The 17301-nt window shown below is 45.8% G+C and overlaps 1 protein-coding gene and 1 non-coding gene across 3 annotated transcripts in view; one reads left to right on the plus strand and one right to left on the minus strand.

The window, feature by feature from the left end:
• The window catches only part of ABL1 (ABL proto-oncogene 1, non-receptor tyrosine kinase), a 150145-nt gene that overhangs the window by 109139 nt on the left and 23705 nt on the right, over positions 1–17301 (plus strand). For both annotated transcript variants that reach the window (XM_061433849.1, XM_061433850.1), the window contains exons 2-4: positions 7686–7859; positions 8413–8708; positions 16383–16655. In XM_061433849.1, coding sequence (XP_061289833.1) covers positions 7686–7859; positions 8413–8708; positions 16383–16655 — 743 coding nt within the window. The remainder of the gene's footprint in view (positions 1–7685; positions 7860–8412; positions 8709–16382; positions 16656–17301) is intronic.
• TRNAY-GUA (transfer RNA tyrosine (anticodon GUA)) lies at positions 9692–9764 on the minus strand. The gene has a single exon. It is a non-coding gene; the product is annotated as a tRNA-Tyr (tRNA).

The raw sequence follows: 17301 nt of genomic DNA on the forward strand, positions 1-17301 counted from the left end.
GGATGAGAAGGGACTAGGCATTCCAGGGGGCATGACTGGCCCTGGCCAAGGTGCTCACCGCTGAGACAGCAAGGGGGAACCGACGGGGGCATATGGGAGGAGGCTGAATGAAGAGCAAGCGTCCTGGGGGAAGACGGTCCTTCTGGAGCTCGGACTTCTCCCGCAGAGGTGGCAGCAGCAACAGCCCCCGCCGGTGTCTGGGGGAACAGTGTCTCCTACATTGTCAGCCAACTGCCAGCTTCCCCGTGAGGCACAGGATAGCCCTGTTCCTCACATCGCCTCAGCTGACCGCGCCAGTAAACGTGACCGAGGCCCACAAGGAGGGCCGCCTCCCAAGCTTTCTCTTCGGCTTCTCGGCCGGCAGCCATCTTGGTGGATTTTAACAGAAGAGCGACTTGGGTCAGATCTGCATTTTTTCAGGAAGACCGCTCTGGTGGCAGTGCGGAGGTGGAACGAGGGGTCAGATCAAAGTTGGGAACCAGTCTAGGGTGTGGAAAATACAGGTTTGCTGAGAGATTTGGGAGGAAAAGTGGCCAGGCTGTGGGTTTGCGCTTACCGGGTTGAGAGGGAGAGGGGTGTGAATGTTGGGCTCAGAATGGTGTGAAGGTAGTAGTCTTCTTTTGTCGGTCCTTGTACTCCGTTTTTAGTCGTCGTAGACTTCATTGACAGTAGAGTCTTAGAAAGTGACACGAAATTCCTTTGGTTTTGCTTTCTGGTTGAGCGAAGGGGGACAGGGGACTGTATCTTCAGAAGAGTTAGTATCTGAACTGCCTATCGGGACAGAGGTTAGGATGGAGAATTCTGTTTTCTAAAATTGACTGCCTAGGAGTATCACAATATAAAAAGGTTCTCAGCAATAGTTACACCTTGGGCCAATTTAAATAACTTGTTAAAAAACTTTTTTTAATTTTTAAAGGGGATTTCTCTGGAAGCCCATCCAATTTATTGCCTATAACACCCCTAGATGGGAAGTAATGGAAAGAAAATTATTAGTTCTTTTTACTTAAGACGAAAGAAACTTGCATAATCTGGACTTCACACGAACTCACAGCGGCCCCCTTTCTAGGCCTGTGTCTGTCGGGTTGCTGGGGTTCTGCTGAGCTACGTCGGTGGTGTAGACGTGGACCTGCAAGGCCCTTGGGGTCTGGGGTGACATTCAGAGGCTCCATGTCCTTGGATGGAAAAATATTTAAGACTTTATTTCACTAAGTGCTAACTGAAAATTAGTATTTTATCTTTTTTTTTTATAAATGTATATAACCACAGTAATATTAGCAGTGCTTGTGACTTTGCCAGCAGTAGAACTCAGATATTTTCATATTACATAACAATTGTGATTATTACCTAAACTCATCACTACTTTGAAATGACAGCTACTACTTGAGCTTGCAATTTAATGTGTTAATAAAGGAGCGTATATTTAATGCATAGTAGAGAAACACCGTATTACAGATTTCTTTCAAAAGATACTTTGAGGACTGTTTCAGTACAGTTGTTCTCTGCGGTGCTCCATATGTATTTGATGTGTTTGCAGACTTTGTTCTGAGGAGTAAAGTCAGAATAGTCTGCATCACCACAGGGCCCACAGCACAGCAGAGATGAAGCCCCCTCCCTGAGTAGGCTTGATGTGTCAGGCTGCCCTTGGGTCCCTGTGTTAATCAGGCTTCTCTTGCTGGGCACGGTCTCGTTCAGAGTCTACTTCTTCCTAACCCTGTCTCCCCCCTTCACAACTCCTGGGAGTCCATGTCTGTGTCCTTAAAAATTAATGCACAGGACAGCGCTTGTCTTCTGTTAGACTTTTTGCTTTGAGGGTGTGTACATTTTCTGAATGGGTGTTTCTCCTTCAAGAAGTAGAGGCTGTGTTCCTTGCATCCTCACCTCGTTGCCCTACCCTTGCTCCCCAGCAGCTGACACACTGTTTTGGGGGCGCTGGGAACATTGTGTTCAGAGCGTGAAGTTAATGCCAAGGCTGTATTCAGCCTAACTTGTTTTTTTAGGTTTAACTGCTCTGGGTGAGGGTGTAAATTACAAAATAAAGGACCATGTAGAATGTAGATAAAATGACTTTCATCAAGTTCAGATTGTGGGAAATCATCCTTTTCCTCTAAGCTCATATTATAAAAAGTTGTATCAGACTGTTATAAACTGACTTGAGAATAGTCTGAGCATGATCTCATCGGTTGGAACTGAGTGTGAAATAAAACACGAAGCCGTCCCTCTTTTTTGAAGGATCTGTTTTATAGATTTTTAAATTACAGAGATTCCTTGAACTGGAGGATCATAAGGAAGGGCCCACAAAGGAAATAAGACTAAAGCGACCAGGGTTTAAATAATGGAATGTGAGCAAAAATAAAGGGGGTGTTTATCACGTGCGACATGCCCCGTCCTCCTCCCCCCCCCCCCCCCATCCATGAGGTGAACAGAAATGACTGCCACATAGCCCGGCTATCTGACTCTAGCAGGAACCGTGAGCTTGCACGATCACCAAGAAGAAGGTGGGAAGCTTCCCTGGGATGTTTTTCCTGGAGGTGAAGCCTCTCTTTCCCTCCCCTTCCACCCACTCCTCACTCGTATCCCCTCCCCTCTGCCCCTCCCCCCCCCCCCCCCCCAGCTCCTATCCCCTCCCGCTTTGGGACTAAAGTAGCCTGTTCCCCTCCTCCTTGGCAGTGGCAGCTTTAGCAGCAGCCCCTGAGAGTCTAGACCAGACATGCCATATGGGAGAATCTTTTGTAAACATTTTTGATCAGTGACTCACAATTTTTAAGAAAGAATTATTTTTGTATAAAATGATCTTTAAATTATACTTTAAAGACCCAAGCTCTTTTCTTCGAACGCCGTCCAAATAAGTTAATCACTCACAGATCCAGTGAACTCTGTGGCATCGTTCTTACAGACTTTTCAGTTTGTTGTCACAGTTGGAGCCGTAACTTTGGAGCACATTTAGATAGCACCATTCTTGGTATTCAACTGGCTAATTAATGACTTTTCCTGAGTTTTGTGGGTGAGTGGAAACCTTTTCGTGAAGGATATGGTAATAACAAAAGGATTTCCAATGAGGTAAGAGGCGTTCTTGAAGATAAAAATCTTAAATATTTTAAAGCTATGACTCAGAATGCCGCAAAAAATGTTAAACTAACATTTTTAAGAAGAATAGATGCAAGGATTTCTTTATCCGTTGGCAGAACAGAAGAGAGGAGCTATTTTGGTCATCGTTTTTTTAATGAGTCCTTTGAGCTCCTTTGAGGGTCCATCCGGGGACTGGCAGGAAGTTCATGTATTAGGCAAGAAAGATTTAAGTACATTCTGCAACTTGGGCCTTGTAAGCTGTGATCATTTTTAAGGTTGACGAGCATCGTTCACTATGAAATGAAGCAAGGAACTTGGCATTTATACATCGTGAGTCAATTTTGACATCAGCCTGGATTGGGAATTGACTGGAAGGTTTTGGTGTTGGACTGTGGCTGCACTTCAGCGTCTCTATCCAGAGGCATGCATGAGCAATACTTCCCTTTGGGCTTTGGCCATTAATTTGTGGAATGGAGCAAGAACTGGAGAGGAAAATCTCGAGGCTGCCTTGGATTTCCTGACGTCCTGTTGAATCAAAAAGCAGTGGGAGGCCCTTTCCTTCCTGACAGAGAGGCCTCATCCCCTCACATGAAGTTCTCAGCATCTGTCTCCATGTGAGGGACAGTCCCCCTTTAATAATCCACACTTTAAATCGATAGTCACCCCCGGGCCGGTGTCTGTGTTCTGCCCATTCCAGGTGTTTTCCAGGCCACTTCCCCCGATTATGTAACTTTGATCAAATCCAGATGCTGCAGAATGTTTGATAGAAGAGGTCAGATGGCCTTTGAGAAGAAAAGCATTTCTGTATTCATGACTCTGGTTTAATTTCCTGTGTAGCCCTGGTCTGCCAGAGTCGTGTGCTCACGCCCACGAGGTTGGGATCCTGCAGGGAAACGCACATGGACTTTTTCAGGACAGAGAGAGAAGAGTCCATCCTCCTCCTGTGTACTTTTTCATGTTAGATGATCAATTATATAAGATGTTTTATATATATAAAAGATTATATATAGATGTTTCATGTTAGATGATCAATTATATAAGCGTCAGCGGGCTTCTTTATGACCATTTTTCTATTCTTGTAATTGTTCTCTGGTTATGGAAACAATTCGCATTCATGATGAGAAGTATGCCAGGATATAGAAAAGAAAAAAGAAAATTTAAAATGTTTGTAATCCCCCCACCCTGTGTTAAACTACTGTTAATGGTACTGTTGACAACTACCATGCATTAACTACTGTTCACATTTTGGTGTAGTTCCTTCTGGACTTTTTTCAATTTTTATAAAATTATGATTGTTATAGTATGTTTCCAAGTTATTAGATATGTTTTTCCAAAAATATTTTGAATGACATTATGACTATATTCTATTTTATGGATGGACCACAAACTAACCTATCTTGAATGGATAAATATTTTGTGCTTTTCCTTTTTGGTGCTGTCATTTTAAAAATCAGTGCATACAAATCATTGGAGAAGGAAATGGCAACCCAGTCCAGTATTTTTGCCTGGAAAATTCCATGGACAGAGGTGCCTTGCGGGCTACAGTCAGTGGGGTCTCAAAGAGTCAACACAGCTGAGTGACTGAGCATATCCAAATCATTGTTTGGGTCTCCTGGGACAAATTCCTCGAGGTATATCTAAGGTGATGGAATTCTTCAAAGACTCAGTTCAGTTCATGTTTCCAGTTTTTCTCCTAAAATGTTCCAGCAGTGTCTACATCACCTACTAGCATTGTATGAGAATGCCCATTTCATCCAGAAAATGTCCCTGCCCAACATGACAGAGAATTGGCCTTTCTTTGATTACAAGAAAGGTTAACATGCTTTTCTTGTTTAGTAGTAATTTAAATTTTCTGTGCATTGCTTATTCATAGTTTTGGTCTGTTTTTCCATAGTGGGAGTGTGTATGTTAGTCGCTCAGTCATTTCCAACTCTTTGTAACCCCATGGACTGCGGCTCACCAGGCTCCTCTGTCCATGGAATTCTCCAGGCAAGAATACTGGAATGGGTTGCCATTTTCCTTCTCCATTTTTCCATGGAGGAGGGTTTATCTTTTCCCTTTTGATTTGCAAGAGTTCTTTTATGTTAAGGATCCTTTGCCTAATAAGTCTGCTTAATATAACGACCATAGACGCTCTTTTGACTTACTTTCACTTAACTGACTCACTGCAGCGTGGAGCAGCCTGGCTCCCTTCATAACACACGCCTCTCTGGTGCCCACAGAGTCAAGCAGCCGCTCCTGTGTCACATTCTGCTCCCACCCCCTGAGTCACAAGCACACCCAGAGCCACTTGTATTTCTTCCCACGTCCCTTTTTTTCAGATATACTTGTTTTATTACTCGGTTCATATGAAACCAGTGAAATCCAAATGTGAAGAGATTTGTCTATGAAAATTTAGGTCAGTGTTTTAGAGAGACTATAAATGCAGGTGTCTTTTAAAAAAATTGTTTCAGGACTAGGTGTGAGTGACACAACTGTGAACAGTTGGAAGGGATTGTACTGGGATTTTATAGCGAGTGGCCCACCCTCTTCCTCCACCTGCAGGAATGTAGAGCGGGAACTGAGATGAGGCATCGTGGGTAGGATGGTAAGACAGCATCCAGCTCTAATCACACACCCACCCTCAGGACAGTCCTCAGCCCTATTGTCAAGACTAGCAAATCAGTGTACATTCAGGCAGGGCTAGGGAATCTCATGTTTTAGTTTTCAAGAATGCCCTGCTTTAACCAGCTTTTTTGGTTGATTGGTCAGCCTCTGATCACAATGGCACTAGATATGCTTTTAGAGCTGTCTATATTGTAAGTACTCAGAGAACAGGGCCTAACACATCTCACTAAGCCTTTTGCACATTCTAGGAAATGGTAGTGTCACAAGACCCTCTTCCTTGAAATTCTCTTTGCCCTCATGATTCACAGGATGAAATACCAAGCGCGGTGGTGACGTAATTTGGGACTTATTCTTTAGAAAAACAATTCCTGAAGACTCACTGTGGTCAGTAGTACAAAAACTAGGATAGAAAGGGCTTCTTATTTATGTTCTGTTGGTTTATTTCAAAGAGATTGTTTAAAGAGTGTTTGTTTCTGAAAGTTCTCCAGTCATGTTTGTGGAAGGTTAGCCTAGTTTCTCAGATACTGTAGGTGCCTCTAGTGTGTCCTTTGAAGTGACTACTGGAAAATCATGCCCACCCCGGAGATGGGTGTCATTCCCCAAGAAGACATGTTTGGGTCCTCCAAATCCATAAAAAGGAAAAACTGAAACAATTTTGTTTTCTTGCTTTTGGCATAAAGTTAGAATTTCCCACTTTCCTGCTTTTTAAAAGTTTGATTTCTTACTGTAGTGTCCTTAAATGAGTATCAGATTTCACCCCATAATATTCTACAACTGTAAAGATCTACTTGGAGTAGATTTGCTGCCTTGAAATAACCTGTGGAGAGTTTGAATGTAGTTCGAGAGAAAAAAAAAAAATAGAAGAAACTTCAGGAAAAAATACTGTGTTTAACCCCTTAGTGGGTAATAATCACACTTTCCTAACATAAAAGATGTTGATTGGTTTTCAACTTTTAGAATATACCTAGGCGATGGCACCCCACTCCAGTACTCTTGCCTGGAAAATCCCATGGATGGAGGAGCCTGGTAGGCTGCAGTCCATGGGGTCTCTAAGAGTTGGACACGACTGAGCGACTTCCCTTTCACTGTTCACTTTCATGCATTGGAGAAGAAAATGGCAACCCACTCCAGTGTTCTTGCCTGGAGAACCCCTGGTGGGCTGCCGTCTCTGGGGTCACACAGAGTCGGTCACGACTGAAGTGACTTAGCAGCAGCATAGACAAAAATGGAAGACTTTGTTGACAAAATAGAAGAACAGAACTTTTACACAAAGTAAAAGAAAATGAAAAGAAGGCCTACCTGGAGTGTGTATGTGGGGAAGTGGGGGTAGGTGGAAGGAAGGGTAGGGTGTTAACATCCTTATCTTGTGAGGTAAATCACTGAGAGAGACCGACTCTAGCAGGGAGAACAGGAAATTAAAGTGGAAGTCTGTTACTGAAAGTAGAAAGGTAAGTAGTAGAGCCTGGTGTGGGAGAGGGAGGGGCAGTTGTAATGATAGGACAGCTTGTGTTTAGAGAGATGGAGGGGATCACCAAAATAAGGCAGCTGTTACCTCTGGGTAACGGAAGAGTGGGATGGAAAATGTTTGTCCTTCATTATAAGCCCTTCCACGCTATTTGATTTTTAAATTATGTATGTATGTTAACATTCATACATTTGAAAACGTTTTAAAGCAGGAGGCTTTTGCTCCATATTATAACATAAATTAGCAATGGCAAAGAGGTGTGAGGATGGACCGTCTCTTTCTCATATAATTCATTTTGAGTTAAAGAACTTAAAGTTTAAACCGTTTGGCAGCAGTAAGTAGTTACCTCTCAGGAATGTAAATGCTTAGGATTTTTCACAAGATTTGGGAATGGAAGAGTCCCATTTTTTAACCCCCCTTTTTATTAGTAAGTAGTATGTACGGATGTTAAGAAGTAAAAGTAAACCAGGAATGTATTACGTTGGAAACACAGACTTTGCTCCTGATAATGAAACTTTTTTCCCTGTTTCTTCTCTTTCTCTTCCAGAAGCCCTTCAGAGGCCAGTAGCATCTGACTTCGAGCCCCAAGGTCTGAGCGAAGCAGCTCGTTGGAACTCGAAGGAAAACCTTCTTGCTGGTCCCAGTGAAAATGACCCCAACCTTTTTGTTGCACTGTATGACTTTGTGGCCAGTGGGGATAACACTTTAAGCATAACTAAAGGTAAAGGAGCTGTGGGCAGCTGCTGGTGGTTGCAGGAGACAGAGATCAGGGGAAATGTGGCTTGACTGGCCACACCTTTGCTTGCTGAAAGAGCTGTTTGAAGTGCAAAGAGAGCCAGAAAAACTAAGAGCATCTTTATGAGAGTCACTTTTCCTTCAGGAGAAAAGTTCTTGTATAGTTCTTAGCAAAAGCAGAGCTTTCTCTATTTTGTATTGAAAAAAACATTTGGACCAAACACTGAAAACCCTTTTTTTTTTTTTTTTAAAGAAAAAGTATTTTTCTACAAAAAGCTTGCTTATATTAGAAACTAGGTCACTTGAATAATAGATTTATAAAAACTGTAGCTATGTATTTATCTACATATTCACTGTAAACAGGAAACTGTATACTCATACAGTTCTAAATGCATATATTTATATGGACCTGTTAAAATGAAGTAGATATTTAGGAATTTGGAGATTTTTTTTTTTTTAGTAATCACAGAAGAGTGAATGAAAACGAACGTGTTAGCTTTTAAAACTGACGTGTCCAGTTCGGGTGTTTTTCTTCTAAGGTGAAAAGCTCCGGGTCTTAGGCTACAATCACAATGGGGAGTGGTGTGAAGCCCAAACCAAAAATGGCCAAGGCTGGGTCCCAAGCAACTACATCACACCGGTCAACAGCCTGGAGAAGCACTCCTGGTACCACGGGCCTGTGTCCCGCAACGCCGCCGAGTACCTTCTGAGCAGCGGGATCAACGGCAGCTTCTTGGTTCGGGAGAGCGAGAGTAGTCCTGGGCAGAGGTCCATCTCACTGAGATACGAAGGAAGGGTGTACCACTACCGCATCAACACTGCTTCTGATGGCAAGGTAGGTGGCCCTAGGCAGGGATAGCAATGGGCCGGGGCGGGGACCAGAGAACCTGCCGCTGGGCTGCTAAGTTCTTGCAGCAAAGCAAGCAGATGTTTGAAACAGCAGGCATCATCCCACTAACCTGGTCAAAGACCCTCTGTGGAGGAGCAGTCGTATGCAGTTAGAGGTCTGCAGCGTGATGTTCTTTCATTGTCCTCCTGAAGTGGTGTGGTCAGCAGTTTCATAAGACAGGTGGACTGTCTGTTGGGTTGTGGGCATACTTCTTACATTAAGACTCTCCCTTTTTAGAAAATCTCTTGTTATAGTAATTTATCCTTAGTGAGAATTCACACAATAGATTATTATTTTTAAAGTGAAAGATCACCTTAATAGTACCTCTCCAAAACAAGTGTGGTACGTGACCTTCTTCCTGTCGATAAAATCACATGTATGTGTAATATTTTAAAATAAACACGGGAGGGTTCAAGTCCCTGTCTAGGTACCAAAAAATAAACAAAATAAAAGATCTTTTAAAATAAACATGGGATCACATTATACCTATATATTTCCAAACCTGAGCTATAGTTTTGTAAAGGAGTTGATATATATGGTTTCTTGATCTTCCTATAAACAGTCATTAAGAGTCCATGAAGGGAAAGGAGAAATTAACGTTTACTGAGTTCCTACTATTCTTTTAAACCTCACTTTAGTCCTCAGGACAGATAGTGCTTTTATCTGCATTTTTGCATTAAGGAAATGAAGGTTTGAAAGTGAAAGTCACTTAGTTGTGTCTGACTCTTTGCGACCCCAGGGACTAGACAGTCCTTGGAATTCTCCAGGCCAGAATACTGGCATGGGTAGCCTTTACCTTCTCCAAGGGAGCTTCCCAATCCAGGGATTGAACGCAGGTCTTCCGCATTGCAGGCACATTCTTTATCAGCTGAGCCACAAGGGAAGCCCAAGAATACTAGAGTGGGTAACCTATCCCTTCTCTAGCTGATCTTCCTGACCCAGGAATCGAACTGGGGTCTCCTGCATTACAGGCAGATTCTTTACCAACTGAGCTATCAGGGAAACCCCCAGTGAAGGTTTAGAGGGATAAAATTTCTTTGTTGAAGATCACATAGTGAGTCATCGATGGAACCAGGCTCAGATTCCACTGTCTGCTTCACGCTGTCATTGAGGGTGTAGATAGGTGGATTGTTGGCATGGGTCCAGATGGTGTATGTATTTTTTAATAACGTGTAATGCATGCATATGGTTTAAAAACAAAAAAAAAAGAAAGTCAATTGCCGTGAAACATAATTCTGTCCCCTAATTCAGTTCCCCTGCCCAGAGGCAACCACTGTGACCAGTTTCTCCCATAGTTCCCCTGCGTATACTTGTTTATACTTTTTAAGAAACACAAGTGATCCATAATATACACTGTTCTGCATCTTGCTTTCTCAATCTAATAATATATTTTGGAGATTGTTTTATAGCAGCACATTCAGAGCTGCCTCATTCTTCTTAATGACTACATAGTATGGACGAACCGTCATTTTTTTAAGCAGTTCCCTGTTGGCCAATTTTTAGGCCGTTTCCAGTCTTCTGCTATTATAATGCCGTTATGAGGTGGATTTCAAGCCTTTAAAAAAAAAATCTCAGCTCCCTGTAAAAAAAAAAAAAGCTTTACACCACCATCCCATATACACACTAGTGACAGAAGGTTCAGGAAACCCTACTCATTACTCTTACTGTATGTAATGCACTCTGATATTTTGTATACCATTCTGTTCTGTTCCATTTTAAAACATTCTGGACATAATCCACTAAATTTATTCCGTAGACCCCACTGGTGGGTCATGACCAGCATTTTGAAATTACACTGCACATACTTCTTTGTGTACGGTCCAAGTTATGCAAGATAAGTTACTAGAACTGATTGAAGGTTATTCGTATCTAAAACTTGTATAGATGGTGCCAGATTACTTTCTTTAGGAATTGTGCAGATGCATTTTCTCACCAGCAGTGTTGTGAGAGCGTGTTCCCTTTCCCCTCCTCAGCAGTATGTTCTCAGACTTGCAAAAACCTCTCTATCACTGACTGGTAAAGATGATACCTCATTATATTTACTATACCTGTGCTTCCTAAATTCATCTTTTCTTATAGATTTGAAGTATACCAAATTTACATTTGTATTTAGATATATTCTCTTTCATTGGTCTGTCTGTACATATACCAATACCAGACTTTTTAATTGTACGACTTTATATTTTAATATCTGGTGGGGCTAGTCCTTTTTTTTTTTGGCCAAACCTCGGCAGCAAGCAGGGATCTTAGTTCCCTGACCAGGGATCAAACCCATGCCCCCTGCATTGGAAGGCAGAGTCTTAACCATTGGACCAACCAGGGAAGTTCCTAGTCCCCTTTTCTTAATCTTGCTAGCATCTTCACGGCTATTCTCACACATTCATTTGTACCATATAGACGCACAGTACGTGTCTTTTTTCAGTGTTCTCATCTGATGTTTTTCTGATCCTTTCCGTCACTGCCCATGTCTTTACACCAGCACCGGAGTCTGTATGACAAACAGCATAGTCTGCTGTTGGCGGGCGACCAGGGTGCAGCCTCATCAGCATGCTTCGCCGGCCATTGTTCTCAGCCCAGCTGTGGAGCCAGGTCCTTCCACTCCGCGGGTACATTCCAGGGTGCTGGACCCTTTGCAACCGTGCCTTCAGGCCGCAGGGGAGCCTTTTCAGTGAATTAGAACAGAGTGCACCACCCATGGCGGGGAGGTGATTTCCTGGAGCTGACAGCTTGCTTCCCATCTGTGCTGTTTACCCAGGGCGAGCCATGCTGCACCGCAGTAATCAGGCGAGGTCTGTACTGAACAGGATAATGGTTTCTTTTCCCTGGAGTTGTTTAATCAGCATCCTTGGAACAGATGCAGGGCAGGCATGATCTAGTTTGACAACTCATTAGCTGGGGGTTGGTCTAAAATATTGTTAAAGCGGGAGAGAGAGCAAGGCCTGCGTGGATACATAATCTGCAGCATTTGAGAGTCATCTAACGAGGAAGCCCAGCTCCCTATCTGGAAGCTGATGTGTGCCAGGTGGGTTCCTTTCATTCCAGGTAGTCCATGGGGAGCTGACCAGGCAGTGTCCACTGCTGGGCAGCTCATGAGCGTGTCCTAGGTTTCTTGACTCCCCTCCCCTCCTCCGCAAAGACTCTCTGTTCAGCTGTCCCAGCACCTGGAGACTTCTCAGCCCATGGGGTCATCAGGTCACACTCAAGGGGACTCCGTTGGGTGGGGTCGTATTCCTGGAATGAGTGGAACAGCCTCAGAGTCAGAGGGAGGGGGAGGTATTACAGCGGCGCGTGGGACAACGTGGCTCGGCACTGAAAAACGCTGCTCGCATAGCAGAGCTTTGATGCAATCCTTTTTGGATTTTGAAGGGGAAAATTTAAAGTTTGGTGGGAGGAATAGGCCAGGGTTGAATAAGTTTAATTCTTATTTTCAAATTAGCTAATCTTTAGAAAACAACTGAATTTTTAGAAGATTCTTCTCTCAGGCCCCAAAGGATTTCTTTCTGCCTCCACCCTCTTGGCTCTGGTTTCAGCAGCCCTTGTGGCTGGTCAGTCAGCCTGGGGGCCCAGAGCCCAGGACTCCAGGAGTTTCAGGCTAGCCTCTTGGAAGGGCCATACCAAACAGCCATTGCTATTTCCTGGGTGTCCTGTGAGGCTTAACAATCTCCAGATACCCTGGGATTTGGTTTTTGTTCTTGATGCTTTCTTAAAGTCTGGAACCCTTTGCCAACAGAATTAAAGCAGAATTAAAGGCCGCTGTTCCTCCTCCACCACCCACCTCCGTCATTCTCCCGTTGTTTGGTTATTTGTGTCTCTGTCTTTCTTACTTGGGGGGACGCCACTGCCAAGCCCCACAGTTCCTCACAGCCCTCGGTAAGAGTCTTTCCTTCTTTTCTTCAACGAGCCGCCCAGTTGGCGTTTATTTTTGTGGGCTGCTGAAGTCACAGATTCGGAGTTGGCAGGAGCAGAATCTGGGCTTTAGCAGAGGTGGCATGATGGGGCACCACCTGTATCCCCTCTTGTGTCTTTAAGACCTGCCCGCCCTGACACTGGCTCAGCAGGTGCAGGCACCTGGTGAGAAGCCTGCTGAACCAAGCTGACCTTCCCTAGTCCAGGAGACCAGGGGGAATTATTAGTAAGGACTGCCTTCCTGTTGCTGTTTGAGGCGCTTGGGAGTTGCTGGGCAGGTGTCACTTCCTAGCCTCACAGCCTGTAAATAACACGTCCGAGGTGGGACGCCAAGGTCTAAGGCAGCCATAGGTTGCCCAAGCCCGATGAGCCCGTGAGCCTGGCTGTCAGGAGGAGAGCTGTTCCTGGTGAGTGTCTCTGACAGGCCCCATCTCTCGGGTCCCCGTGTGATTAGGAAGACGTGCAGCCCTGGCTGAGCACCCAGAGTGTTTACGTAACTGGGCGCATAGCATGGTGACATGCCATTCATAATGCTCATTTCACTTTCTCCTGTGCACATGCCATGAATTCCTAATGAAGATTCCCCCAGTTCACTAAGCAACATGCCGCTCACAGACCAGCCCTAATCAGAAGGAGGCCCCCAGACTTGACTCTTAGAAGATGGCTGTGCCGTACGTTGAAGGGAGAGCAGTGTCAATATTTAATAAATGTCAGGATGTAAATTTTATGTTGAAAGATGAACTCAGTCTCAGGGTCTGTAAATTTAATTATTGAGAAGGATAAAGTTTGCCCAGTCAGTGAAACCTCCCATCATTCTGAAATCTTTTAACAAAGGAGCCTGAGAGGGAATCAGCTGAGACCAAGAACAAATTCTGCATAAACTAGGGCTTAGGGGAGCCATTAGCATTCTGTGCAACTGAGTGAACTTGATCCTCGGGTTGGGGAGCACCGCTTTCAAGCTGACAGGAAGAAATGGGTAACGAGCCTCGCTCCCAGGCGACCTGCCCTGGGAGCCCAGCAGGCAGAACAGGCTTTCCTTCTGCCTGTGCTATGCACAGATTTCCAGGCTGGGAGGGTCACTCTGGTCCCAGGGGGGTGCCTCCTTGGAATGGCTTTTCCCTCCTCTCGTCACTCCTTGGTAGGAAAAGTGCCCACCAGCTGAGCAGCCGGAGAGAAAGGACTTGGGGAGCTGGGGGTGGTCTGCAGCCTGTAGTAGTGCAGTCAGACTTTTCCAGAGAAGGACAGGGATTAGGAGCTCTCCCCGCATCCCCCACTCCGTCATCTTCTTGAATGGCAGGTGCACTGGTGACTTAACACTGACTGGGGTGCCGTGTCGTCAGTGTGCAGACATTAAGCTGAGGGCAGGCTCAGCAGTGCCCTCCTCTGCCCGCCCCGACCCCGCCTCGTTCAGGGGACCTGTGGGTGGCCCATGGCCTCTCCCAAGAGCGGTTCACTCATGGCTTGGTCCTCGGCACTCTGAGGTGTGAAGGTGGGGCCTCACCCTGACTGATCCTCCCACCCAGAGGCGCCCTCTTCCTGGGGGACAAGCTCCCCAGGGCTGCAGGATCGTTCTGCACAGTTCTTGGGGTTAGAATTTTATTTTAGTAGAATTGCTACAAAAAGATTACAGATTATAAACCTCTAAGCCAGAATGATTCCTGAATATTCATTGGAAGGACTTATGCTAAAGCTGAAACTCCAATACTTTGGCCACCAGATGCAAAGAACTGACTCATTTGAAAAGACCCTGATGCTGGGAAAGCTTGAGGGCAAGAGGAGAAGGGGACGACAGAGGATGAGATGGTTGGGTGCATCACTGATTCCATGGACATGAGTTTGAGTAAACTCCAGGAGTTGGTGATGGACAGGGACGCCTGGCATGCTGCAGTCCATGGAGTTGCAAAGAGTCGGACATGACTGAGCGACTGAACTGAAGCCACAGTTTGCCACTGGCTTGCCTGATTTTTAAAACTTTGTCATCTTCCCAAGCAAAGAAAGATCTGTTATTAAGGACTCCAGTTTACCTCTTGAGAGCTATAGCTGGGATCAGCTTGTTATATCTGTTGTTATTTCCTTCCTTTAAACTGTTTTTACTGCCTACAATTGCAGACATGCAGAGAGTAACGGAGCCTTCTGTTGCCAACAGCCGAGGCCGTGGCCCGGTCATAGGTGTTCTGGGCTTTCTCTTCCTGTTTCTTTTTTTTTCTTAAGTAGGGAGTTAATACAGCTGCAGCTGACTGATCCTGTTCCTTCTGTCCCTCTTGCCTCAGGCATCACCACTGTCCCAAATCTGTATTCCTCCTTCCCACATCTTTGCAGTTTGACCAAGGCTTACGAACACCTAGTTGTGATTTTAAAGATCCGTTCCACCTTGAGCGATTGTCAGCTGCCCTTAGTGAGCCAGCAGAGTCACTTATATGCCTGGATCCCGAGTGTTCTCTGTGAATTTTAATGTGAATTGGTTTTGGTAAGGAAATACCCCTTCACTGCCTCATTGAACCGAAAAGAAGGAAGAAAGAGAGCTGTCTTGTCCTCATGCTGCTCTCTGCCAGCCTCTGCCTTCCTCCCCTCTGCACGTTCAGACCAGGACGCCACACGGAGGGGTTCGCTGTGGGGGTGCTCACCGGCCGTCAGTCTCAATTCCAGACTGACGTGTATTTGTGTCTCTATCCCTTCTCCTACTTCCCTGTGCTGGAGGGGGCCGTGTGGACTCTGTGTAGCCCTCCACACCCCCAATCTGTCCTGAGAGAGAGCTGGCAGGACATCCCACATGGGCACGCCACGGGCATTTGCAAGTCTTGGCCTCTGATGCTTCCTGCTCAGCCCAAATCGAGGGAGTAGGAATGAGAAGGAGATTTACGTTTTATTTAGTGATTTTCACCTCTAATCACTGTTGTTGCTGTTCAGTTGTTAAGTCCTGTCCAACTCTTTTGCAACCCCATGGACTGTAGCCCGCCGGACTCCTCTGTCCATGGGATTCTCCAGGCAAGAAATACTGGAGTGGATTGCCATTTCCTCCTCCAGGGGATCTTCCCAACCCAGGGGTCAAACCCACATCTCTTGCATTGGCAGGCGGATTCTTTACCACTGAGCCACCAGGGAAGCCTGATCACTGTTTAGTTCTAGACAATTATATCATTATAAGTTTAGGGTAATAAACATAATTATTATAATTCATTTTCTTTTCTAATCAGCAAATACTAAGTTCTCATCTTTACTAATTTAACCAACAACATTTGCTGAGTATCAGTTATGTGCTTGTATCTTTTTCTGGACACTGGGGACACAGGATAAAAGCGGACGGCCGAAGGGCTCTATTCTTATGAAACTGGCATTCTGGTAGATGGAGACAGACAGTAACCAAGCAGGTAGACCAGGAATCATCAGCCTGAGGTGAGTACAGTACAGAGAAGTAAGACAGGTGATGAGAAGACTGATGCTGAGCCGTGACTTTGCGTTGGCCAGTCAGGGAATACTTCATGGACGCTGCCAGTGTACTCAGGCTGGTCACAGAGAACCAGACGTGTGGCAGTCAGGCAGGTGGAGGATTTCACAGAGAAACACAGCGTGAGTGATTTTCTCCACCCGGGGTCCTGTGTGGAGGGTGGTTGCTCTGAGGGGCTGCTGTGTGTTAAGGCCCAGCACACAGAGCCGGCCTCCTGAGTCGTTGGGCTCTGTCTGCTCGCTGGCTGAAGGCTGTCCCTGTCTCCTCAGCTCTACGTCTCCTCCGAGAGCCGCTTCAACACGTTGGCCGAGCTGGTCCATCACCACTCCACTGTGGCCGACGGGCTCATCACCACTCTCCACTACCCGGCCCCCAAGCGCAACAAGCCCACCGTCTACGGCGTGTCCCCCAACTACGACAAGTGGGAGATGGAGCGCACGGACATCACCATGAAGCACAAGCTGGGGGGCGGCCAGTACGGGGAGGTGTACGAAGGCGTGTGGAAGAAATACAGCCTGACGGTGGCCGTGAAGACCCTGAAGGTAAGCCCGGGACCTGCCCGGCGGGCTGTCCAGCGAGACCAGGCGCTCGCGGAGCCTCAGTTCCGGGGGGCCTGTTATCCCCTGGGGCCCCGCCGCGTGCCCTCCATCGCCTGCCTGCACGCCCAGCCCCGGGCCTGACTCCCCGGCACACGCCGTCTGGGTTTCTGTGAGCGGGTTGACTCATTCGCCTATTCTCCACGTGTTTCCACATATGCTGAGAGCTGAGAAGTGCTGTGGGTTTTTTTTTTTTTTGGTGTAAAACGATTAGTCATTTGAAGGAGTTTTTTCATTCTATGGCAAGGGTGTTTGAAAGCTGCGGGTTTCCGTTCAGTTTGTGTGGCATTTGAATCACTTCCTATTGAGTTAAGAGGGCGGGGGCGGGTGGGCAGGGAATCTCTTGAGTTTTGTAGGAGACAAAACCAAATCTGTGGATTTTTTTTTTTAGATGTGAGAGCAGATGCACCAGGTGTTTCTAGTTGGTTCCAGTTCTCTGTATTATGTGTCCAGACACCTGGAAAGACGAGCGTGGGGCTGCCCCACCAGGAGGCGTTATGAAAACACGAGGGCTTCTTGCTAACTCAGATACCGTCTGTTCTGTGCCCTTACTGTGGCTTTCCCTCTCAGCTGATGCCTAGTGTTTTTCGTG

The sequence above is a fragment of the Bos javanicus genome, chromosome 11, assembly GCF_032452875.1.
Source record: "Bos javanicus breed banteng chromosome 11, ARS-OSU_banteng_1.0, whole genome shotgun sequence".
In the NCBI taxonomy this organism is placed as follows: domain Eukaryota; kingdom Metazoa; phylum Chordata; class Mammalia; order Artiodactyla; family Bovidae; genus Bos; species Bos javanicus.